The sequence below is a fragment of the Rhinolophus sinicus genome, linkage group LG03, assembly GCF_036562045.2.
Source record: "Rhinolophus sinicus isolate RSC01 linkage group LG03, ASM3656204v1, whole genome shotgun sequence".
Taxonomy (NCBI): domain Eukaryota; kingdom Metazoa; phylum Chordata; class Mammalia; order Chiroptera; family Rhinolophidae; genus Rhinolophus; species Rhinolophus sinicus.
Genome location: NC_133753.1, coordinates 19,888,317 through 19,915,303, shown reverse-complemented (window position 1 = coordinate 19,915,303; position 26,987 = coordinate 19,888,317). Strand labels below are relative to the sequence as shown.

The following is a 26,987-nucleotide window of genomic DNA, read 5'->3' as shown; positions in this document are numbered from 1 at the left end:
GTAGCTTTGCAACTTACTACCTGTGTGTTCTCGAGCTCTCTGTACCTCAGTTTCCTCTTCTGCAAAATATAAATGGTAAAACTTGCTTTTGGGAGAAAGCATAAACTACTTAGCACAGTACTTGGCACACACAAGTGCTTAATCAATAGAATGCAATTGTTATTGATTTGTTACTGAAGTTGCTTTAAATAAATTCACCCTGCAACATTTTTTTTCTACACAGAGACTTGAGCTTGTCTCTGGATCTTTGTAACTATCAGATTTCCTTCTGTTTGGACTATGGGGCTTTTGTTAAAAACCACATAATCTCTGCAGCCACATCCTCCACCGTCATGTCATAGCAGGTGACTAAAAATCTTCTTCCTATGGATGCAGAGACCTTCTTTGGCCTGTATCACCAGCTTTCTAGGTACTCTCTCTGCCTCCTATCCCATCAACTCTGACCGTAGATTTTCAGGCAACCTTCCCAGTTATACTCACCCAGCAATCCTACAGCAATCTGTCTCATCCTGAGCTGCTGCTCTAAAATAGACTAGAGTATTTCTTACGTCTTAACAAGGCAATGCAAAGCACAAAATGAATTCCTTGGCCTGTATAATTTAAATATTCTACCTCTTTATAACATCTTCATAAAGGGGTCCGTGATTCTATACTTCTATAGACTTCCAAAGAACAAAAATATATACGAATGTCTCCACAGGTACCTCTGGCCTTTGAAGGAAAACCAAACAATTCACAAACACTTTTTGAGGAAGTAATTATTTGTTATGTCCCTGCTATCCATTTTGAGATAGCGACTCAACTTCTGTACCTCTCATTTATACACTGCCTTCAAATCTATCTGGATTTGTTACTTAATAATTATCAAATGTTGACTATGTACTGAGCTGGGTCCAATACAGTCTCAGTTTGGAATACTCAAGACATGTAAATATCCTGATCAACAGAAAACCCCTTGTTAAAATGTTGCTGGTGGAAATATTTCTAGTGTAGATCATTAATCTTTTCTATCTTAGAAAATCCTAATTAAGGTCACGTGACTTCAATTCAGGATCTTGGATGCCAAGAAGTCATTTCAGTGCCCTAAAATGTGAAAATGTAGTAAATTGAGCTGCTGCATGTGTATCATTTACCATCTCAAAAAAACCCTGTGGGGAATTCAATCTTTCACCAAATTGTTGACATTATCTTGACTTTTGTGTAAGATGCATCTCTCTCTTTAAATTCAAGCACATTGAAACTTCTAGTTCAGAAAGCAAATTTGTTTTTTAAAACAATAATTGGTGAAGCCCTTGAAACAGTCAAGGTCTGCTTCAGCTTTGTAAATTGACCCCATTGCTTTAAAGGTCAGTATAGTTTTATCTTACTGGATGCTAAAGAGTTATTTCTCCTGATTCTTGATATTCAGTTTTCCTGCTTACCCATTTATTTATTTAATTCCTGATCACTAACCAAACTATGTACCATAGGTTGGTTAATGCAATTCAAATGGCTGGCCTGTGACTAAGGAAAGAAAAATATATGTTGGGAAGAATAAATATGAAGTAGAGAAGTTAGTGGTGGTGTGATATGGGGAAAACAGTAGGACAAAAATGCTTGGTAATTTATATGATGTGCTGGAGGGTGCAAGGAGCCAAGAAAGGAAGATGGTGAGCTGACGTCTGTTACCATGCGACAGCATCTGACTTCAGCATTCAATCCTTTGTTCATACGCCATGGAAGTATATAGGCAAGAAGAATGTATAACACACCGTCAGTTCTTCTCTGGGCCCCCAGTCCCAGCACTCTGATTTCCTGCTTCATCACAGCATTCTAAGTGTACTAGAAAGAGCTACATTTCACTTGGCCCAGGTCTCTTTTTCAGTCTGGAGCAAGGAACTATGAAGTTAAGTAAGGACTGACACCCATTGGCATTTTGTGTGCCTCAGCATACAAGTTGAACTCACTGCTATGGAACCAGCTGTCTACCCAAATCTAATAACCAGCCCCTAACCACTACCACCAAAGCTAACCTTCAAGTGTTTATATTGCTGATAGCAATAGTCCAAGATCATTCTTGTTGTCTTACTGGGACTACTTATCAAAACGTATTTACTTGTATATTCCATGGATGCAAAGGTGATGGAGAAAAGGTTTCTGTGTTTTACAGAGTTTCATTCTATGCTGCCTCACATGCTTTGAAGTAGTGCGATTGCTATTTTACCTGCCTCGTTGCAGGGAAAGCGTCTTGCAAAATGTACTCCCTGCATAAGAACAAACCTGCCTCATTCATAACCACTAGTAGCTAACAAACTTTGGACTCCTTGCACAACTTGAAAACTCCCCTGTCCCTTGAAAGCATCATGTACTGTGCTATAAGTATTGTGTTTTGATTTCCTAAAAGGACATATGTTAAACAAGTGGTCAGTTAAAGAGAAAGCTCAAGGAAGCTTTAATCACAAATGTAGAATGCATTAAGTGCCCCTCTCTCTTCTCTGTGGTAGCCATGGGCCAGATCCATGTCCACAGACTATAAGTCTGTTACTTTTCCCCATAGTGTCATGATGCAAAAATAGTGGAGGAACCACAAGACCTGGGTTTGGTCCCATCTGTGTCACAACTAAGAGTATGACCTCTGACTAGCTATGATAGGACTTTGCATCATATATAAAAAGTATTCTGGGAATGAAATCCCTCTACAAGTGAAAAGTATAATTATTATAATCCCCTGAAGATTCTTAGAACACTGTCGCCCATTTAATGGGGCTAGTGTGTGGAGTGCCATGATGAGTGATACTGATTTTGTCCATTCCAACATGCACTGAAATATTTGGGGGCATTCAAACATTAATGACAGATTTGGTACATGATAGTGATTTTATCATCTCTTGCAGTATAGCTCTAAAATCTTAATCAATAATGATTGGAAACCTTTAGCCAACAGTATTAGTTTCCAAAGTATTGCCTAGGAGTGCTAAAGAGCTGACTATCAGATATAACTTATAAGAGCTTGCAACATATAGAGGAGAAAGAGATTGATTCCACTTAAACTTGGAGGGTAAAGCCCATAGGATGTAATTGTCTGAATTTGGATTTTTTCTTTGATTTATTCTCTCAAACAGTATGACTGTACTAGGGGGTCTACCGTGACCCAGAGAGATAGGATTGTGGCCCCACATACAGCACAGCACTGAGATTCAGCAGTTCTTCTTGAGTGTCCTCTTTAAGTCTCTGTGTGGTGTCTGGTGTTCACTCTCTCACAGACTGGGGCAAATGAGGGAATTTAACTTCTCCAACAAGGTCCCTCTGCTGAGAATTGAAACAAGGGGACGCATTGCCACTTGCCTATCTTTCAGAAAAATGACTGCTGTGATAGCATAAATGTCCCACAAGCTTTGGCTTGATGGAAGTGTGTTTTTAATGATATGATTTGGGTACCCAGCCCTCTGCGGATAGCTTGGCATATGTCTTGTTTTATTTAAACAGCACTGACTGATAAAGTGAATGTTAATTGGCAGTTAGTGACTAGCCTGCTGGTCTCTGTTACCCAGCCTTGCAGCTAACAGATCATTAACTAGGAGGAAATATCTGACCCAGAAGGTCATTACTGTTATTAAGTGTGGAAAGAAATTAAAATGCTCCAAATTGCATTTTTTTATGAATCAGAAGAGAATTTTAAGAAAATGAAGGAAGAAAGAAAAAAAGATTACTCGGTTATGATGGATTATATGTCTGTTTACAGTCCCTCTGTCCTGTCTCTTGAAGACCAAATGGTAATGTTTATGGGTCTAGGACTATATTCCCCTAATCTCATCCTTTATTTTCTAGAAACTCACTATTTTGACATGCACTAAAAAGAAGACATTTCAAAACATTTTTCAAACCCATCCAGAGAATGCAATTCCTAAAATTTTCAAAGGAAATCAGTTTGTCTGCCTGCCATGCAGTTTCTTAAGCAGGCTTGGAGTAATGTTTTTAAACAATGAAAATGTGATTAAAAGTAAGTTATCGCATATGTCATGTTAGGTAAAATTATAATAGTATCACACATGTCTGTAGAATTTCCTTTCGCAGAGTGGTTTGTGTTTTATGGAATTTTGCTGATTAAGTCTTGCACTCACTTTGTGAGGAAAGTATGAATCCTTACTCCTCTTTTTGATTCATTCTATGACCTTTGAGATTTTGCCTCTTCAGTAATCTCATGGCCCTTATAACGCAAAAAGAAAATAAAAATGATCTGACGGTTGCTGTGAGTCTTGGCAATTAAAACTTCACATGGAAGTTGTCTCCTGGGAGAAAATATCACTCTCCCTTTTAATAAAAGGATACAATTAAACCCTCCCTAAAACCTCTCTCCTTCAAATGTGTTGCTGTCTTATGCAAAAGGTGGAAATGGAATCTTGTTCTGCGGAGAAACCGAAGCGCCAAAAGCATCTCTCCCCCTAAAATGGTTATGAATTTAAATATTTCAACCATGGCCCTCACTGACTCTAAAAATAAAAACATGGATGGCCTAGTGTGTTTGTGCTTTTTCCCCTGCTGTTTTAGACCTGGGTTCAGTTCTATGCCTTTAGCATTATTGCCTTTGCTTTTCTTTCTTTGGTGAATGATGCTGGAAGTTTGGAGACACCATGTTTTAACTGTGGGGCTTGGGATGCACAGACTAGAGAAAGCAATTGAGTTGTGTGGAAATCTCTTTTAATTAGGTTCAATAGGTACTGGGTTTATTTTTGCACATCTTTTCTTTTTTTTTTTTTCCTTCCAAAGATTGCGACTTGACTTTAGAAGGTTTTTTCAGCCACTTTAAAAAGAAATGTATCCCTGTATCAAATAGGACTGGAGGACACGTGCTGCAATGTTTGAAGGCAGGATTATCTGATCTCCCAAGATCCAGAATATTTCTTCTCTAGCTGTATTTGTAGGTACTTTTTGTTGTGTTGCTTTTTTTTTTTTAAAACAGGTAAAGCTCAAACGAACACAGCATGATCCAGATGGTGTTTAAAGCCGTCCAAGTTTCTTTTATGTAACTTTCTCTTCATAAAGTGTGTTCCAGCTGGGAGTCTTTTGGGCTGTTAAAACTGACTTTGTCCCTTTTATGTTTTTATTATTCTTACACACACACTCTCACATATACATACAGACACACAGACAGGCATGGACATGGCCACTCATCATGTATGGCATTTAATCACTTCTGACAGGGCTGCAAGTAACAGTGGGGCTTCATTAACTGTCTCTCAGACTAAACATTTTATTCAGCAGGGAGACAAAAAAACTCTGCAGGATGAATTTCAAAACAGCGAGTAGACTTCTTACCCGTAGATGGGCATCCTCTGTAAGGCTTCCACCTTCTCATAAAGGCCTTACTTAAAGAGGTGCAAACAGGCATTCCACTCATTCATCTCTGAAGTGCACACAGGCATGTCTTCATTCAGCTGTGTCCCCAGCAGTGAAAATTAGCTTGGAGTAGCAGTTTTTTTTAAATGCCTGCAACATGCATTCCTTCTGGGATTAAACATGCAACATGTGTAGTCATTTGTGTAAAAAGATCGCTTTGCACCATTGGTGTATATTTGACCTGGTGTGTTTGTCAGCTAACAGAGGTGGGTTTTCCTGGTGCCGTCAATACCTCTTCTGTCTGTCTCCCTCTTTCTCCTTGTATCTCTCATTCTCCCTTTCTCTGTCTCTTTCTGTATCTCTGCGTCTATCTCTTTCTCTTTCAATCTCTCTCTCTCTCTCTCTCTCTCTCCCCCCCCACCCCCCGTCCTCTTTCCCTCTCACCCTCCCTCCTTCTCTCTTCCTCCCTCTGCCTCGCTCTGTAGATGTGAACATATATATTCGTTCCTCTCCCCAACTTCTCCTTATTTACTCTATGCTCAAGCCAAACAAATTAGTCTCTCACTCCCACCCCCTCCTTTTTACTTTCCTGCTTCCATGCATTCATTTGTGCCATTCACCTGGACAATCTGTATGACCTCTGCCTATTATTATCCTATTATCCTGTCAAAGCCAAACCCAGAGACCATGATCTCCATGCATTCCTCTCTGGCATTTCAATCAGAAGTCATTGCTCATCCCTCAGAGCCACCCCCTCTTTTTTCTATTTACTGTTATTTAAGGACATTTATCGCAGACACTTACCTACTTAATCATAAGCTTCTTGCGGATTGGAATCACGTCAGATGCCGTTTTGTTTTCTTCAAAGCATTAGCTCCAAAAAGACTGTTGAATAAGTGAATGATGAGACAGGCTCCTTGACACAGCTGGGGATACCCCTGGAAACCACGGAACAGAAGTTTTCTCAGTGCACAGGGATTTGTTCCTAGACAAAGTGAATGTATCACCTTGGTATCCTTAGCCTCATCTGCTAAACAATCTGTTAAAATTATTGAAACACTTTGATACCAGTTGGTACGTAGCCAGTGCCGCAAGACCCCAAGTGTCTTCTACTTTCAGGCCACCCGAGTCCCTCCCAGCAGGATTCTTCTCTGTCTGGACCATAAAGCAGATTGACGTCTGGGACAGCAGAAGCTTCTGGGACCCAGGCCCTGCCCTGTGGCCACTGTCTGATTCATCAGTTCTCCTGCTGCACTGATTGCTAAATACTGACTGTTAAATGTTATATTATCCCTGCCAATACCATTCTTATAGCCAGAGTGACACCCACAGAGGACAGTTAAAGCCAAACACACTTTAGTGGGTACATCGGCCCTTCATTTCAGCAGAGAAGAACTAGTACTCTGAATAAGTACTGGGGATTCTTGAGCATTTTCACAATTTGGTTGCAAAAGTTAATGAAAGCGGGGCCCACGCTTAAAATACAGATATAGCTATAGATATATCCTATGGTGTAAATAAAGTGATACATTTTTTTTCATAGAGGAGTTACTAGGGAATTCAATATCATTTTGACCTCTGTGTGCTGAGCAATTGGAAGCATATTAAAAACTATTTAAAATACAAGCATCCATTGCCTTTGCCTGTAAGATATTACTTATATGAGAAATTAAGAGTCCAGTCCAATGTGTTCCTGAGTATACAGCCTATGAAGGTATTTAAAACCTAAAGTATTTTTAGTCTGCATTTAAAGATGTTTAGAGACGAGGACCATTTAAACGCTCTCCCCCTGCAAGCATCGAAAGCAAGAAGAGCAAAGGATGATAAACTGTGTTAACTGCACAATGTTCAAGTAAGATTTATCTAAGAAAGAACAGTCTAGTGCATTAATGTGAATATTCAAAGATAGATGTTTATCTTAATGGACTCTGAGGTACTTACAAACAGCATAATTGCTACAGTCATTTTACAGGGCATTTATTCAGAGCCATTACACTTACTCTTTCTTTTATATAAAGAATTCTACTTAAAGGTTTAAGTGAGACAGGACTAGTGTGGCCAGAGAACCACAGGTAGGCGTGTTTCCTGATCTCTGTTCTGCCAGGTGTATTGGCAAGAAGCAAAACCCAAATGTCTTTATTGGCACTTAGTGGGCTTTTTTGCAAAAGGTGGTCTATTAAAATGTTAAATTGCCCCAATTTCCAGAATGCTACATGATATTTGACTTACTTTAAACCTATAATTCTGCAAATAAGTAATTGACTCCCCAGTACATGCTTGTAGAATTTCAAAATAAGTCACATACGGGCTGTCTGGACCAATGAGACATTTTGTATTTTTGTCTGGACCAATGAGACATTTTGTATTTTTGTCTGGACCAATGAGACATTTTGTATTTTTGTCTGGACCAATGAGACGTTTTGTATTTCTGTCTGGACCAATGAGACATTTTGTATTTTTGTCTGGACCAATGAGACGTTTTGTATGTTGAAAGCAAATATGTTCTTCCAAACTAACCCTCTTTCTTGACAAACAGTTGATAAAAGTATTCCTTCCAGACACCTCCAAAGGTGAGAATTAATAATAATCCAACAAAAATGGGAAGTAATTCCCTCTCTATCCCCTATCATTCCACTCTTGAAACATGACTCTTGGCTTGCCCAATTCTATTTAAAATCAGTAGACATTTCGAGAGCACCTGCTATCCATTTAAATACATATTATGCAACCAAGCTCTGGTCCAACACTCTCGTAGTCTTGTGGGTGATTTCAAACCAATAATAAATAATGTCATAATATTAACAACACATCACAGAATAATAACATCTCTGAGTCATGATATTCATTTCAATCCACATAACAATCACATGAGGTGGAAGTCACTGTCTCTGATTTACAGAAGAGGAAAATTGAGTGTAGCATGCTTGTGGTCACACTGGACACCCCGGGACAGAGCCCTGCTTTCTGACCCCAAACCCAATAATATTTCCTTGATAGTATAGTTGGCTCTTGACGAGACCCCTTCCTTCCTTCAAGTTGCAATCAAGTAGACGGGAGATATAAGTCAGATATATATTATGTCAGAATATAATAAGTACGTTAAGTGAGATTTGCAGAAAGTACTGAGTTGGCATGCTAGAGTATTTTATTTTCCAGCCATAGAGATCAGGAAAAAGCTGCATGAAAAGTGTATTTCGGTTGGGCCCTAAAGAAGAATCTGTAGAATTTTCCCAGGTATAAATGCACTTACAAAATCAAGTGCAAACAGTGCTGGGAAAGGAGCAGTATAAGCCAGAACACTGTCGGGAAATTATCAGGCTTGTTCAGAGCATGGCAAACATTTATTAAATAGTTGGACTGTAGAGGTGCTTACCAGGGCAAATCACAGGGAGAGATAGTGCTACAAAGTCACATTGGAATTCAGAGGTGCAGGATCTTAAATTAAAAAAATAAAAAAATAAGTCTGGACTTATTTGATAGGCAATGGGATAAATTCAGACCAGCAGCATGGCACATTGAAAGCTTTGTTTTTATTCTAGTGATACTTTCTGGGGCTCCTTTATTGAAGAGAGGTAAGTGGAGGCAGAGAGCTTGGTTATAGAATGTCAGGAAGGCAGTCAGAAATGTCAGGAAGCCGTAGAAAGGAAAAATAGAGCAACATTTTAGAGTGGGCTTCGTGGGCTTGGTGCCTGGAGGTGTGGTTATCAGCAGGGCAGACTGAAAGATGACCCTGAGGGCTTGGGCTTGTTCCTGGTGGGTGATGCCTCAAAAGGCAAAGGCAAGAAGTGCAGCAGGAGAAAGCAGAGATGGTCCATTCAGTAGGGGATGTGTTGATTGCAGATACTTGCAAAATATTCAGTCGAAACTATTTTCCCTTACTACAGTATAAATGTTTCTCCCTACCTACCCCATCCCAAAATGATCTCTCCCGTTCTGAACTCATTTTGGACTTTCATCTGGGCCACAGAATTGGTAGATGAGAGTATCGAAATGACTGGAGAGCTTTCCAAGTCCCACTTGGATATTACTGAACTGCCACTCGGGGAACTGGTAGGCGCCAAAGGCACAGACCACTCGCGCAGTGCCTTGTATCGTCTCTGGCTCTGGTTGCTCTCTATGCACTGCTCTCTCTACAGTATGATTGGTTTCATCTTTTAGTAACAGAGAACTTGACCTGCAGTGACTGAAGAAGGGATACATTTTCTCACTGCACAAGAATTCTGGAGTCCAGAAAGTAGAAAGCTGTTTGCTTGGGCTCATATATATATTTGACAATATCAGAGTTAGCTTCTGAGGTCTTTTCTTGGCCTTTCCTTCTCACTGGTCACCTTGTAGTCACAAGATAGCTGCTGCAGCTCCAAATATCCCATCCAAACCCAGGGCAGAAGAGAAAGCACTTGGACCAGCCAAGTCGTCCTCTTTCATCAGGACTAGAACAAACATTTCCAGAACCTTTAGCAGACTTCCTTATGTATCATTTATCTAGATCAATGCCATATGGCCACCTGTAGTTGCAAAAGATGCTTGGTTAGGCTGGTCGCATTGCCAGCCCTAGCACGGAGGAAGATTAGAATGGATATTGACAATGTCTCTTCACATTTGCCTTTCCTGCTGCACTGGAAAGACTTGGAAGGCAGGGACCATGTTGCCTCAGGCCACACACCCACGTTATGCCATGGCCTTGACTCACCCAGCATTTGGCTGGACACAGGGGAGTCTGGGATAGGATGCATTTGAGGAACCAATACTTTTGCCTAGTACTAAGCACCTTCTTTTGTCTTTGGTTCCTTTAAGTGGCCTTAGGAATGGAGGAGCTTCAGGAGGCATGCTAGAGGGACTCTTTTTCAGCACTTCCCTCCCCCCATCCCCCAAAAAAGCAGGAGACAGACTACATGCTGGGAGGAAATCTAAGCTGCTGTAAAAATAGAATGGGGCTTGAGTGGATTCTTCAGTAATGAATGCATAAAAAGAAGCTTCTTAAATTATGAATGTAGCTTCTCTTGTTTATCGCCCAGTAATTCGGCTTTATTGATTTCTGTTTATTTCCAATCACCTAGAATAAGAAACTGTGTTGCTTAGAGATCTTGATCCCTAAAAGATTGTCATTAAAACTACTCGGCTGTATTTAGTTGTTTGTTTTTTGCTCAAAGTGGTTGAATCAATACAAATACAAACAAAACATTTTTTTTTTTCTTTGTTCCCTAGAAGACTAGGGGAAAAAATACAGAAAAGCTAAGTAAAGATGCTAGGATTAAAAAAAAAAAAAAAAAAAAAAAAAAAGTTTCAGCAAATGACATATTGATTTCTTTCAAAGAGGCAGAGTGTAAATTAAAAATACTCTTCTGACACAGTTTTTAAAGATGCCACCGACTCAGCAGAATTGGTGACTTTCACTTCTAAGAGGGCCAGTTCGGAAGGGCAGCCCACTTTGCCCAAGATCCACCTGGCTCACAGTTCTCACCAGCCAGTCTGCCTCATAGGCAGTGCTAGTAAAGGTCCTTGGTTCTGTATGGTTGGTTCTCACTTTTTGCTTTGCTGTCCACCACACTGTCTCTGTGTATATTTAAGGACACTAAATTTTTCAGAAATTTTTGGGATCACAATTCTTTTTTTGAAGTGATTACATTGAAACTCTCCTCAGAATTGGAAAGAAGTGGGACTAAACACGGGCCGGGACCTTAGTACGGGATAGTCTCTAGAATGTTATGATAACAGTGGTCTAGGCAGATAGAGAGGGAAGTGGGGGTGTGGGCACGGGCATTGGCAGAGCCGTTCCAGTTTAGAAGCTGGGGTGCTCCTTCTCTTAAAGTTCCCTGGAGAGAACAAGGCTAGTTAAGACCCACAGTCCTGAGGCCACAGGAGTGAAACACAAGGGACTCAGTTTCAGGAGCAAAAACTGTTTGTCATAATTTGAGTTTCGGAAAACCATATCAGATCCCTTTGGCTTGTTCAAAAACATTTTGCAGAATTGTTCTCAGGGGCAGCTACATAATTTGTGGGAACCAGTGCAAAATAAAAGTAAGTGGCCCCATGTTCAAAGAGCAGGAAAAATATGATATTAAGAGTATTCAAGTAGCAAGCTTTTTCCTTCCACAGTCTCTCAACTTTTCATAGTGTTTTTGTTTTTGTTTTTGTTTTTGCTTTTTTTAATATGCTATTTAATGCCATGTCAGGTAAAGAAAACCTTACTTTTTAAATTATTAGCGTGGATATTACCATTCATCTTTATATTGTGTAACGCCAGTTTTAAATGCAAGTATAAGAGCATTTAACTCGAATGCAGAATCACCAAAATAACACAACTGGTATTTCACAGCTCATACATGCCAATGTATTTCTTGTTCGTACCAGGAGCGTGGAAATGCTGCACAAAAGTGCTGTTTTTATTTCACTTTTTGATACATGTACCTTCTACGGGCACCCTCTAACTTCAACTTACTGATGAATAAGGGAGTACTGAAAGGGAAGAGATCTCTGAGTTACCCTGTCTTTCTCTTTCTATGTCATTGTTTATAGTGTAAGTGGATGGCTAATACAGAGAAGAAAAGATGTGATGGGTTTCCTTGGTTGTTCATGTTTCTTGGAACACCATCACCTTCTCTGCTTTCTAAGCAACTTCTGGTTCAAAGTAGATGTAACACACTTACCTTTGTGTTCACTTCAGAAGAGGTGGCATGAAACCCTAGAAGAGGGAAATACAAAGGAGGTCAGCTTTGAACTGAGAATTTATCCCTAGTCACTCTTGTCTAGAACAAAATACCAGCCTTCCAGGAAGAGAGATTGCAGATTGCATTCAAATACATCTGTTTGGTTCTTTTTACTGTCATACATGGTGGGTCCATAGAATCCTGTGTTCCTGGGGCATCGGAAATTCTACATGTAGATGTAGTGGTAAGGAACAGGAGTGGACACACACATCGCATGCATTTCATCTGCTTATTCCCATGCTCCATTGAATTTCACTTTTAAAACACAAGTTCAAAAATAAAATGGCTAAGAATTTCAAGATGGTGAGAGCAGAACATTAAACCAGACACAAGACCTTGTGGGCACAGAACCCTGGGTGTCTACATAGGTCTCATGCCTGGGACTATACCTGTTGCATTTCCAATACCCACTTTGTCAGTGAATCAATGTTGTTGCTTATAAGCGAGGGCAGGGACAATGGCTAGCCTTGCTGTCTATCAGAAATAAGAAATACAGTCTTGTCTCTTCCCACCTAGAAGTTCTATTTTGTTTGCTTTTGCAAATTGTTTTGAATCAACATCTAAGATGGGGTTATCTTTTTAAATCTAGTTGTTGCCTGGGAATGAGGAAGTGACGTCTGGAGGCTGAGTTCATCCGGGTTCCTGAATTTCTCATGTAGTACTAACCACCTGGAAACTTTCTCTAACTTGGGACTTATAATGTCAGTCAAAGAGCTTTGTTTGACTCCATCCCCCAATCTTTCCCTGTAGGAGACTGGTGTTGTCTTGGATAAATTCTCAATCCAAAGCCAAATCCTTTTGCACTTTCCCTCTCTTGGGGTTTGAAATTATGTTCAACCGGCCCACGTTTTTCTCTCATCATTCTGACTCAGACTCACTCACAGCAGATCAGCTGTAACTCCCTCGGTGTTTTATTAAATCATGTCAAGTGCACAAACCTTACTTTCACCGCTGCTGTTGCTCTGGCACCTGACTGACTTTTGTAATATTACATTACATGGCTGAGTGGGAGATATTCTTTTCAGGGTAATAAGGAAAAGGCAATCTTGTCTTTTTATCAGTTGTATTTTACCTTCAACTCATTGCATTTGATTGTTCTGGGTAAGTTTCTTGTGTCACATGCTAAGTTCTAAGTGCTCATATGCTCTTCCTTCTTGCTTTCACTCTACAGCATCCTGAGCTTACATTTGTTCCTTCTTTACTAAGCATGCTTATTAAGTTATGCTTAGTGTTTCAAGGTGGCCATTCTCAACTCCTTTATACATCGGCAGACCTGACAGATGTTCACTTCCATTGCACACTCTTTTCAGTAAAAGTGGCCTAGAAACAAAATAAATATTAGGTTATGTTTGTTTCCCAATATTTTGCTGTTCTCCCGCTCCTTTCCTGTTCACCTGGCATGTCTGGATTCATCATGAGACCAAAGACGGAGAACAACTGCTTGTTACTCTGAACTGAATAGCTTACCTTCCATGCTTTCTCATAGTTGCTGACCAAGATCCAGAACTGGCTTTATCCTGCCACTCCTTTTTTCCTCTGATATTTCCGTCTTATTAAGTCTTCTAAGTTGAGATCCTAACCTGTCAGGAAGGGCTGTTTCTCCTGATTTGGATGGTAAGGTTAAACTATAAAATAGAGCGCCAAGAGGAAGACCATCTCACAAAGACATATGAGTCTATTTTCCTTTTTTTTTTTCTTTTTTTAAAAACCCATCTCTTCTTCTCCCTGAAATATTGAGCAAGAAAGAACATGGAGAAATGAATCATATCAATATTTTTAGCCCCCCCCCCAAAAAAAAAAAATCAGTGCTCTCCATAATGAAGACATGTGTTCATAATTTTAACCTCCATTAACTGATACCTACATCACTACTTGTGGGTCACATTAATATTTGGTCTTGGTGACTCACCAAGTGACCATTCACCTTAAAGACTGAGGCTTCATTTTAATACTAATATTGGAATAGAGAGCTCACTTAGAAAGGAAATACAAATTCAAATAAAACTAATTAAGAAAAATAAGAAGTGAGAAAGTCAGGCAAGAAGGTAAGCAAGCAACAAAGAAAAGTAGGTCTTTGGAGCTTCAGCTAAACTTTTGGCATTCCTTTGTATTGGTTAGACCCTAGTTACTCAAAAAAAGGTTTGTGGTGAACACCGGAAGAGTTTACAGAGGGAAACATAGCTCAGCCTTTCTGAATTAGCCTTCCAGGAGAGGACAGCACCAGTAAGAAAAATGGCCGTTAAAGCCAGACCTTCTGTGATCAATAGACGCGGGATCTACGTTTCTAAAGATGGTGTGTGGTTTGGTGGGCGTTTTTTTTGTTTGTTTGTTTTTTTGGTTTCTTTTTTTGTTTGTTTGTTTTCCCCTGCCTCCTAAATAATATGTAATTTCTCCAGGCCAAGAAATAAATGGAAAGGATTTAGAGGGATTTGCTTATCAGTGGAACACCACGTAGCATTACATTCCTCCTGCTTTTAAGAAGGTGCATTGAAGTTCGGTTAATCTTCTGTGGTTCAATACTCCTCTTCCCTCCGTCAGGCTGCCTGAACAACAGATAGTTTAATCCCCTTCTACCCACTCTCTTCTCCCTCCTCCCTCCCCTCTCTCCTGATCCACCCTTCGTTTTTTGTACAGATGGAAGAAAAATCTTAAAAGAGGAAAGCAGGAAGGGAGGGGAAAAAGAAGCCTAACCACCTTTATTTGTATAATCCAAGAAGACCTCAGGGGTAACAATAAAGGACCCCAATCCTTGGCACAAAATTTGGCTAAGCTTAGCCTGTTTTTCATACCGTTAATTAAATCTTGAGTCTGCAAAGGAATTTCCTTAAAGGTTAATTCATTAGCAAAAGTTATTCGAAATCATATCATTCTTTATCCTGTTCCAGTGTATGAAGTGTGGAAAAGAAGAGGAAGAATGTGGAGGCTATTGAGGGTGGGCAGAGTTCAAGGGGAAGCTCATGATACCATTTGCTTGGATTCCTGTATAAACTGATATCTTTAATGGCAGCTGGTAAACATCCATTTTCGTCACAGTGGTTACCACTTATGAACCTCACTTTAAGTTTTTGTAACTCATTGTTTAGTGACTAATCAGTGTTTTCTGGTTTGGCCTGGCTCAAATCCCAGTTGTCTGTAAATCCATGAGGACCAGGACGGGGTCTGTCTAATCCTCAACGCAGTGATTGGCACCTCACAGGCAGTTAACAGATATTCATTGAAGGAAGATTGATTGAATGAGTAAATGCATGCATAAATAAAATCATTTATCGATTTGTTTGGTTTTTAATATTCATTTTTCTTAGAGAGCTGTGTTCCAGTTAACTAATTTGGGTCATGCTGAGCTCAGTACCTTTAGCCCAGGGCAATTCTCTAAAGCCTTCTCATTCCATAGAAATATAGGCAAAGTAAAATAGATACGCAGTCATATCTGACTTGGCAAGTGATTGTCTCCAGGAGATGGAGAGAAGAGACAGAAATACTATCTTGAAAAACCACAATGACATGAACCTCAGAAGATGGTTTTAGAATCCACAGGGTGTTATTCCTATAAAGATACTTAGGCCCGTAGAGGTAGGACTCGGAAAGCAACGTAAGCAGACTAGACCTTTGTCTCTGTGTCTCCATTCTTCACAACCTGCCTTCCCATGTTCCCCTGTCTTTTATATCTGAGGATGAGTTAAAATCATTGGTCTTCATTTTCTCCTAATCGTAGTAGTTGCTTCTTTGGAACTTGACTGAGAATAAAATGAGGTATAGATAATCACATCCATAAACTCTTAACCATGTTTTAAGGTTGTTTTCCGAATTGGGTTAGAATTGGGTGAAATGATGGTGTTTGTTGGGGGAGGGGGAGGTGATCATTTCTAACAAGCTTGTCCAAGTTCCAGGATTTTTCTATCTTTGGTTCAATCTAAAAATAATCCAGTAGTCTCTCTCTCTCTCTCTCTCTCTCTCTCTCTCTCTCGATGGTGGTGGTGGAAGAGGAAGTTGTTAGCACTGATCAAAGATGGGACTATGCAATGGCCAGAATTTAAGGAAGAAAAGCCTAATAAATAAATTGAAATTGAAATAGTCAAACTTTTCAAAACTCATTAAAGGATACTGACTTACCTAGAGTGAGCGGGTTCTTATTTAATTAAAAGTATCTCATACATCCTTTTGTTTACACACAGAATGAATGCTCATAATGAACCTAGGTGAGACCTCCCTCATATGAAATACTTTAAATGCCAACTCCGTCTCAGAATGGAAGTGTAGAGGGGAAAACAAAAACCCTAAGCATTTGAAGGAATTTAATTCTTTTTAGCATGAAACAGGTGCAGAGATATATGGCTGTTTCTGTGGGACTTCAGAATACTTATGGGCCTTTCTCTTTTCCTTTTTCACTGGAAGAAAGGCGATCATCCCTCTAGAGTGTGTTATTTATAATTTCATAAAGGTGTTCTGTGGTAGAACTTACTGTATCTTGTGCTTAATCTCGGTCAAATCACCATACTTCCAAGGGGCTGGATAGAGAAAAATGATGATCCCTCAACATGATTAGCCTCTTCTCAGTATAAGATAAAGGGCTGAAGGATGGAATTTAAAGTCACAAATAGGCACCTGGGCAGTAAGGAGGGGACATGGTGAAAACATCTTGAGCTGTTCTGATCACAGCAGCAGACATTTTTCTGAATGTCAAGTAATGGATAGCCATGAAGAACGATGTGGAACTATTTGTGTGCTGAGATGGGGCGGAGCCCTTCAGAGTAAATAATTAGAAGCAGGTGATTATAGAAACAATAACTCATTGGAGGAAAATGAGAATCCAGGTTTGTGAAACTAAGGGAATTGGAAGGTAAAGTTGCCTGTAAATTTACTTGGGTGGGTCAAGTTTTGAGCTTTCTTCTGTCCCCGTTTATTTTAAGGTAATGTCAATAAGCATTGGTAAGGGGAAAAAAGTAATATAAATACAATAAACATTCTTTCAGGAAAGGAATAAAGAGGGCCCTTGCCATACAGATATTTTATTGAAGGTTATTATAATATCTATCTTTAGTTTTATGATTCCTAATACAGAGCTAAGTCGTTTCAACATGTGAATTAAAACGATGAACTACGTATTTTAAAATAGGGTAGTGTGAATTATCACTTTTAATATAGGATGTGGTAAATATATAGGAGCGGGAGAATAATTTCCTCCCCTTGAGAAAACAAAGGAAGGTCTTTAATCTGTCCTGTGGAGAAATGGTGCAGTCAGACCCATGTACCTTCTGAAACCATGTGTATTCACTCCCACAGGAAATGCATCAGATGACAATGATGAGCTGTGGGGAGGGGAAGAAGGAGAGAAGTCTGATAGGACAGGATATTAAATTCATGCTCTTTATCCAAGTTTTCAAGAAGAATACGATAATTCGAGTAGCTGCCTAACAGTCATTCTAGTATCGTGTTTCCCCGAAAATAAGACCAGGTCTTATATTAATTTTTGCTCCAAAAGATGCATTAGAGCTTATGTTCAGGGGACGTCATCCTGAAAAATCATGCTAGGGCTTATTTTCTGGTTAGGTCTTATTTTCAGAGAAACACAGTATATTCCTTCACTCCGGTCATCCTGGGCTACTCATAGGTACACAAATAAACTCTGCATTTTCATACCTCTGAGCCTTTGTAAGACTGTTGCTTTCACCTAGAATTCCCTTCTTCTCCTGCCCACAGATCTCAGCTTTCCCCTGCTGCACTATGACCTGTCCTTGAGGACTCATGGCCCATGGTCCCCTCTGCCTGTGGGCAGCTCTGCACCCCTGATTTTTGCTGCCTTAGGCTATGCTCATAATAGCATTCAGTTTACTATGTTGAGTTTGCCTGTTCACTTGGGTGTCTCTTCAGGGACTATGGATTCCCAGAGCAGAGGAACAGTGCTTTATCTGTCAGTTTATCCCTTATGACTGTTACGGTGCTTGGCACATAGATGTTCAATGAATATTTATTAAAGTACTACAGGAGTGAACAAAACACTTTGATGAGATAGTTGCATATCACTAATGGTGAACCTAGTAGCCCAGCCACTATCAAATTACATGGTCTGGGGGTCGTCATACTTATTTTATTCTTCTTTAAATGATTTATAATGTTGGTATTTGACATATGGGAACCATACTATGTAACCACTTTAAGCTTAGCTGTTGGAAATTATGAGAGCTTATGACAAACAGTCATTGTTAGGGCAAAAATGTGAAGATGGCATGGAAGTCACCTTGAGGAACACACTTGAGATAACTATATAATTAGAGGAGTTTCCTAAAGCAATACTGTTACTTGAAGGGGATTGGATGGTGGGCCATTAAATACAGCAGATGTCACTGTAAACGTCTACACCCTTGGTTATTATGAGTACTGAAAGAGATAATATATGTTAACTGCTTAGTACAAAGCCTACATGTAGCAAGTGTTTAATACATGGTAAATGTTATTAGTAGGCATGATTCTAGATAGTTCAGATATCTTTTTCTTCTCAAGAGTACTAACAGCACTTTTTTCCTAAGGAATTAGAAATAATTATGAAAAATGATTGTGATTTGGGGAAAACACACACACACACACACACACACACACATACAGCGTAGGGCTACTACATTTTATTTAAAAACAAAAGGCCATAGTTCTGTTCTACTCATAATAATTGTATCCTGAGTCTGCCGTCTGTCTAAATCTGCAATATTGCACCAGCCGTGGGAACGAATTATCAAAGAAGTGTGCCTTTTCTTCCAAGGTTCAGAGTGAAACCCTGCGTTTACTTATGTTTGAGGAAGGACTCAGACAAGAAAACTAAAAAGCTACTCAAAGAAAGCCTTGGGTTTTCTGAGGGTAATTTTGAATCAAACTGTCATTACTTTAGGATGTGATCCTAAGCACACATCATCCCAAACCTTGTTTAGTAATTGTTGAGTCTGTAGATGGCAGGGACAAAAAATAGTTTTTTTTAAAAAAAGAAGAAAAGAGAAAGGAAGGAAGGAAGGAAGGAAGGAAAGAGAGAGAGAGAGAGAGAGAGAGAGAGAGAGAGAGAAAGAAAGAAAGAAAGACAGAAAGAAAGAAAGAAAGAAAGAAGAAAGAAAGAAAGAAAGAAAGAAAGAAATCTGTAAATACAGTGTTATTAATCCTGAGTCCTTTGCAAATCAAAGCTTGCTGCCCCTGGAAGAACAAGTTTTTCTGAAACTATGCAGTGTTCTGTGGCAGGCATCGCAGTGTTGAAAGCGAGTTTCTCCAGATAAACAAACATTGGTTACAGCTTAGGGCAAGGAGGGGATTGAGATGTTTGTAATTGCTTTGGGAGTTTCATTGGCTGCGGCTGTAAATGGTGGTGATGAGGTTTAAGGGAAAGAAAAGAAGAAGCTGAATTCACATAAGATCCCCAGAATGTCTGGACTCAGAGCCACTGGAAACAGATCATCTTTCAATGATTTTTTAAGCTCTTGGCATCTTCATGAGTAGATTTTTCTTGATCACTCCTCACGGCAGATGAATTGCTGGTACTGTTTGGTCTACTGACTGAGTGAAGGAGTTTTTGCTCATATTTATTGAGCAGGCACCATATGCCAGCAACAGAGCTTCACTTTTAACATTACACTGAAATCACATACCCAGTCAATGACAAGTGTCTGTTTATCCCATTTCACAGATGAAAAACTGGAGGCTCTGAGAGGGGAAGTGACTTGCTCCCCCAGATTACCAGCGGAAAGTGCAGGCGCTGGGGTTCACAGCTGTGCTCTGAGGAGAGTCAGGCTTGCTCTTACCACACTCTGCTAGTCTGCCTCTTATTGGCCTTCTTCCAGTCTAGCCGCCATTTATAGGAGCTACTGGTAAAAAGTGCTTCTGTTGCCAGGAAGGAACATTGTTTTCAACCAAATTCACATGGGAGATCAGCAGACAACAAATCTCTGTGATTTGGGGTACAAGAACAGCACACTGGGGAGAAAGGGAGTGAGAACATGGAAGAGTATGTATATTGGGTCTGCAGTGGGAGTTAGGGGCCCATTTTGGGGACAGAAGTCGAGGAGGTACTAGGAAAGGAGAGTGGGGCTATGGATAGTGTCCCCCAAACCACAGGAGAGAGAACTTGTGTAGAATTAGGAGGTAGGGGAAGCTCAGAGGAACATAGTAAATATCCTTTCAACTTCAGAGTCTAGTACTTTTCTTGAAAAATCACTTTACATCACTACTTTGGCCAATACAAATTAAGGTAAATTTCTTAGAATTAAGTTATGGATTCCACTAATATTATGTCAATGCCTTTTTTGGTTTCTATTAGACTTATGCATTGATTTCATTCATTTGCTCACTGACCTTTTTATTACCTGGACTTCCTCTCTTGAGACGAGTGCACGGGATTTTCATTAACTCACCAGGTTTCCCTCAATTCTAAGGACCAACACTAGTTAAGCAGTATATGGGCGATTCTACAAGGTCCTTATAGTCAAGTCACCAACAAATTAATTTCCAATTGATTATACTTTAGAAGTGTATTCTCAACCTCTTTTTTATTATGAACCTCTCAGGAGGTTTTTAAGACATTTTCCCCCTAATTGAGCTTATCCCATAAAATTTTAATAACATAGATATACTGTATTTCCATTTAAGTACTGTGGACTTTTGGTAGGTCGTAAACCCATGTAATATCTAAGATCTGCTCCCTGCACCCAAACCAATTGTTGCTGCATTGGGGGGGGGTATCCCCCCCCCACAGCTAATGTATGCTTTAGACCTAGTGAACAATGATTGTGGTGCTTCCAAAAATGATGTTTCCTCCTTATAATTACCTTCTGCATGTGTACAGTTAGCATGTATTCCCTTACCACCTCCCTTCCCTAAATAACTGGCAGTGGATCTGCAGAGGACCCCATCAGAGCAAGAAGCTCCAGAGGGCTAGGCTCACCATTTCTCTAACAGGAATGATGGTACGCCAGGATCCAACTGCCAGCATCAGTTGCTGGAAATGAAATGCACACTCCAGTAATGTCTAATTGAAAAAAAAAGACAAAAAGTATGTTTGCAAATTCTTTTCCTATTAACTTTAAGGAGGAGCAGGGGTTGACATATCTCCCTGTCAGATGTAGAATAAAGATCAATAACGTGGTTTAAGGCATCTCTCTGCCACTGTCAGTTAAGTGGAATCAATTACCTAGTGCGGTTTTTCTACTGCTCTTCACTGTGTCTGCTAATTCTAGGCCTAGCGTGTCTATTTCAAAACGGATGTGGTTTGAAAATGCTAAGTGTATGGGTTGTCATGTGTATTCATTTGCTAGGGCTGCCATAACAAAGGACCATGGACTGGGTGGCTTAAACAATGGAAATCTACTTTCCCATAGTTCTGGAATTTAGAAGTCCAAGGTTAAGGTGTCAGCTGACTTGGTTTCTTCTGAGGCCTCTCTCTGTGGCTTTTCGATGGCTCTCTGCTCCCTGTGCCTCACAGGCCGTCCCTCTCAGGGTCCTGATCTCCTCTTTTTATAAGGACGCTAGTCATATTGGATCAGGCTTACCCTCATGACATCATTTTAACTTCATAATCTCTTTAACAACCCTTTCTACCAAATATCAGTCGCATTCTGAGGTGTGAGAGTTAGAACGTCCATATACGATTTTTTTTTTTGGGGGGGACATAAATCAGTCCATAACATCATGTAAGAAAGAGTATACAGAAGCCTATGGGGACCACAAGTGCAGACTTTGACTAAAATGTGTTTGTTCACATCCCCACTATGTTTCTTACTAGCTGTGTGTCCTTCAGCAACTCACTTAACCTCTCTGATCTTCAGTTCTCTTTAAAAGTATAATATCCCTATCCCAAAGGACTGCTATATGAATTATTTCTAATTAATTAATAATAGCTATAACTCATATATATATATATATATATATATATATATATATATATATATATGTCTAGCACAGCATCTGGCTTGTAATTGCTTTTCCTTTTGAATATGGATTCAGACTTCAATGCACGGGGAACTAGACCAGTAAACCAGTATATACTCTATATATTGAGTACCCTTACGCACATAGTAGGACAAAAGTTTGTTTTTCATATAAGATGTGTATTAATTAATTAAGTAACGAATTGAACCATATTTGTTGTGCATGCAGTACGTACCGGGCACAGAAAGTGGTCTTCTCATCTATCATGTAGCAAGGGACCTTCTTACTGCCCACACCCACGGCCCCCTATATTTCTTGCAGCAGATTCTCTGGCATTGGGGAGTTTCTGTAGGATTCAACAGAAATAAAAGTTGTCTCAAGTTGAATTACTACTACTGCAGTTGAAAATGTTTCTGCTCACCAGAAATAACCTTACCTGTGTCCAGAGACTGTCGTGTGGTACCTCTCTGCTGGTCCACATTACTAATTCAGCTAATTGCAGCAATTACATGAAGAAATCACTGCTAGCGAGAGAAGCCATTATGCTAGTCCTGAACAGACTGGCTTCTACAACGTTCATTAATTATGCCGGCCTATAGACTCACAGCCACCAAAACATGCACTTGAGAGCACACACCATATGCCTTTGAAACCCTCCCAAAGCTGCAGTGCATTTCTTTGCTGGCTTGCACTCTTTGTATTGCCCACCATTTGCAGTGGCCCTTTTCCTGCCCTTAAAATGGAAATTAGAGTCAGGATAGAGGCAGGCTGTACACTGTGATGGAATGGGATAGGCTTGAGCCTCGTAGAACCACTTTGGGTCCCTCAGCTTCACATAAGAGCTACACAGATTGTCTGGACTCAGAGCCACCCACAGCTACACAGGAGTTAAAAATTCTCCATCCTACAGCATGCTCTCTTTAGAGAAGAGAAACAGTAATAATGATGGAGGCAGGATACAGTGATAAGTCTTTTATGCTTTTGTTCATTGGTTTCCTTATCTCTCTCTCCTCTCTCTTCCTCCTACCCCATTATGTTTTCTTTCACATGCACAGCCAACATCAGATGACCTTGTATCATCTGCTGAATGTTCAAGCGATGATGAAGACTTTGTTGAATGTGAACCGAGTACAGGTAGGTTAGGTCAGTCTTGTTTTGCTTGCTTTATTTTTTCATTTGCAAAAAACAATACATACATATATGTGAATATACATGTGTTTTATATATTATATTATAGTGTGTTAATGTGTGTATCTATATATGTATACGCATACATATATAAATATTAATCTATAATCGAAAGCATCAAATCCCATGGAAGGAGTAACAAGATCCCAAGGAAATTTAAAGTCAGATCCTTGATAGCTAAAGAAAAATCCATGATATCTGACCTGACTTTGAGGAATCAGACAACCAGATGAGCCACCGGTACAGTAAATATATAGCAGCCAGTGGCAGCTGTGAAACTGAAAGGGGATGGGGCCATGAAGAGGCCTATATTGCAATGACATCAAAAAGCAGGACCCCAAAGAAGAGACATAAAAGCCATTTAAGCCTCATGAGTTGTTCTGAGCCTAAGTGCGAACAAAACAAAATCCAAAACCCAAATCAAACAGCAACTACACCAAAAAAAAAAAAAAAGACGTTTTCCATGGGATTTCAACAGCAGTTAACATGGTATTAAATTTATACTAATTTTGTTCATTGTGTGTTTAGAGAATTTGTGCAGCAATATAGCAGGGTAAACACAAAATTAGTACTGAACCATGCCATGTCAACGGCTGAGATGCTTCAAAATGTATCTAAGCTGTGCTGAAGTTGCAAGGACTTTGGCAATTAGAAGCTTCTGTGTGTTCCCCATTTGCACCCAGATACATTTTGATGTTTTTATGGTCTTTCTTTATAGTAAGCTATACATGATATAATGTCCAGCAAGCAACTGCAGTCCCTGATTATTTCCTATCAACTTTCCCAAGTCGTCCGTTTTGAAACTTGCTACAAGTTAAACATTTATATGTGTATATATAATAGAGAACAGATATCATCGAATTTCTGTGTATGTTTAATAGAATTAAAAGCTGGAGTTGGGTCAGGATCTTGTTTCTGCAAATGTTAAGAGAAATAAATAGAATTTTCTAGTTGATTCTTTCTGTTGTTTTTTTTTCCCTTTTCTTTAAAAAAAAGGCAAGCCATTAAACATTTTTTTTTTTTTTGCTAATTCTAGAGAAATGTAAGCTTCATGAGGAACTAATATAACGAAAGTAAAAATCCTCCATTTGCTACCCCGAAATGATTTACAATTTTTCAAATTTTGTGGGAGCCTGACTGCTTGGTGTCTTGCAAGTGGCTTTGGATCCAGGAAGTTCTGTGGGTTCCTGTGCTCAGCACTGCATCGGGATGTAGCAGTAATATGTAGGGCCTTCTCATTTCTCAGTGTGATCTGTTCCTTTGGGACCTCGGTTGTGTGAAAGGAAAGTAACTAACTCGGTTAGTCAGATTTGTTTTTTTAATGTTTGGGTAGTTATCTCAATATACTAAGTGAGGTTTTAACTCTAGAGGGTATTATGCTAAGTGAAATAAGTCAGACAGAGAAAAACAAATGCCATATGGTTTCATTATATGTGGAATCTAAAAACAAACAAACACAAAAACGACAAAATAAATGAGTAAGCAAAACAAAATAAAAACAGACTCAGAAACAAAGACCAAAGGGACGGTTGCAGAGTGAGGGGGATGGGTAGACGGGTGAAAAAGGTGAAGGGGAATATAGTCAATGACAATGTGATAAATTTGCAGGGTTTATCACAGAGGATTACTAGAATTAGTGGGATGATCATACAGTAAGGCATTAAAATGTTGAATCACTGTATTATACACCTGAAACTAATATAACTAATATAATATTGTATACCAACTATACTTAAATAAAATAGAAAAAATAAAGGGTAGTTACATCCAATCTATACCAGCACTTGGGCACCAAGTTTTTATTCATTAATTAATTCATCTAGTCATTCATTGAATAAATATTTCTTAGCATTCAGGCAGGATACAATGTATCTCTAGATTTGAGTCCTCCCTGTTCTAATAATTCTCATAAATGAACTGTCCAAGAAGGTAGAATAAGGAGCTTTACTATCTAAATTACCTCCCCAACACAATTCAGTTCAACAAATATCTTCGGAGGGTCAGCTGTGTGTTAGGCACGTGCTAGGTATTAAGGATTCAAATATGAATACGTACGGCATGATCCCCAAGTCATATGTTAAATTAACTGATTTTGTGGCCAATAGTTTAAGATACCTAGACTTTAATTCGGATTCCCTGTTTATTCTTTCTCTGGTTTTATTGAGTTTATAGCAGTGATATCTATATCTGTCTACATACACAACAATGTATGTAGAAGTCTTATCAAATCTTTAAGTCATCTTATAAAAATTGAGGCTTGACCATTCCGAAACATGACCACCATCTTCCCCTTCTACCTCCCCTCTCTCACCCAGTCATCTCCATAGCAACCTCCATAATAACACAGAAGCCTTTTCCAGATCTCAGATTCACAAGTTTTACAGCTCTCGGGTCATAGGTCCGTATTGCCATTTGGTATTCAACATGAACAGGCCCAAACTTGAATGGCAACAAACTAAGCCCATTTGCTTTTTAGTGGCTGCACAGGTGTTTCATCTGATTCAAAGGCAGAGGACAGAAACTCAATGCCAGCATGTTCTTGAGTAACATGATTACATGGAGCAGATGGGGGAAGAGGGGGGTTAAAGCAGTTTTGAAACAATCTGTTGTGTTCTGCAAGGGAGTATGGGATGGGGTCTATAAATAAATCAGGTGACAGAGTGCCCACCCTGAAGGAGCTAACGTTTAGCTCTAAGGGACTGATATTGATGGCCCTTGCCTGGGATTATTCAACTCAGCACATTTGAAGGATGAGCATTTCTTTTTTCTCAATGTACTTACTCCACAATGTATTCCTGGTAAGGGATTCCCGTACACAGGGAAATATGCCAGTGGCATGCTTAGTACGGGAAGGGCATAGATATCCCAACTGATGCAAAAGTTTTGCCCCTGGGGAACTGATTCACACTGAGGAAGCTTACACAGCAGAGAGCTATCATGCCCTTTTTAGCATTACACAGGAAGTATCTCCATAGCCTCCACATTTTCCAAAACATTACAGGTTAAAAATCAGAAACAATGAAGCCAGTTGTTTCTAGGGCTGGGTCCTGAACTATCTGAGGCAGAGGCTCCCATTGCCCAAGCAGCAGTGGATAACCGTGACATTTACATAACTTGGATATCAATTCGTAATCCTGAGATTCTAGGTGAATGTTGAGATTAAAATTCTAGTTTTGAACACCCTAATTTGCTGTCTCAGTTTCCAAACTTTTACTCTTTCCCAAGACTTATGTTTAATGGAGAGACCCTAAATTTGGTTCGTTATCCAGGACTGATCCTGTCCCGCTTAACCATTATCTTCGCTTCTCTCACTGTGTTAGCGAGTTTGTAATTTTCTAGTTGTCTCAATTATAAGGCATTTAACTTCTATAAGTTTTTTTCTGATTAATTTAGGCCCACTAGAAGCTCTTGCTTTTCATCAATTTAAGCAGTTTAGTATATGCTGTATTCAACAACTTTTGTTTTCATGTGGGTATCACATTTTAAATGAAATCAGTTTTCTTATTTAATTTTCTTTAAATTAAAATGAGTTTCAAAGCTGCTGGTTTGAGTCAGATGTAAGCAATTGCCTTTCACACCAACAGTCCCCTTTGGCATCTAAGGATCAACCTGGTCTGGTGTAGCTTAGTCATATCATGTCTAGGATCAACTTAAAATTTTTTGGAATTTGGTTTGTGATAGTCTAGAAACATTGTAAATCTAATAGATCTCAAATATTCTCTGTATATTTTCACTGGAAAATATGAAAAAAGTAAAAAAAACAAAAAACAAAAAAAACCTTAAACCATGACAACAAAACACAGAGTAAAAGCTCAGTTAGCATTTGACTGAATTTATATGTCTCCCAAAGTACCTCATAATCTTAAATTAAAATTGGAGATT

The 26,987-nt window shown here is 39.3% G+C and overlaps 1 protein-coding gene across 43 annotated transcripts in view; it reads left to right on the top strand.

Annotated features, from left to right (window-relative positions):
* The window catches only part of NRXN3 (neurexin 3), a 1,514,302-nt gene that overhangs the window by 1,441,130 nt on the left and 46,185 nt on the right, over positions 1-26,987 (top strand). For 33 of the 43 annotated variants that reach the window (XR_012494579.1, XM_074327136.1, XM_074327130.1 and 30 more), the window contains one exon: positions 22,973-23,051. The exons of 1 other annotated variant lie outside the window; for it this stretch is intronic. Coding sequence is in view for 40 of the 42 variants with exons in the window: in XM_074327136.1 (XP_074183237.1) it covers positions 22,973-23,051 (79 nt within the window). In the remaining 2 variants the exon portion in view is untranslated. Of the gene's footprint in view, positions 1-22,972; positions 23,061-26,987 lie in introns of all 43 variants that reach the window. 9 more of the 43 variants (XR_012494578.1, XM_074327134.1, XM_074327133.1 and 6 more) reach the window with 1 other exon arrangement.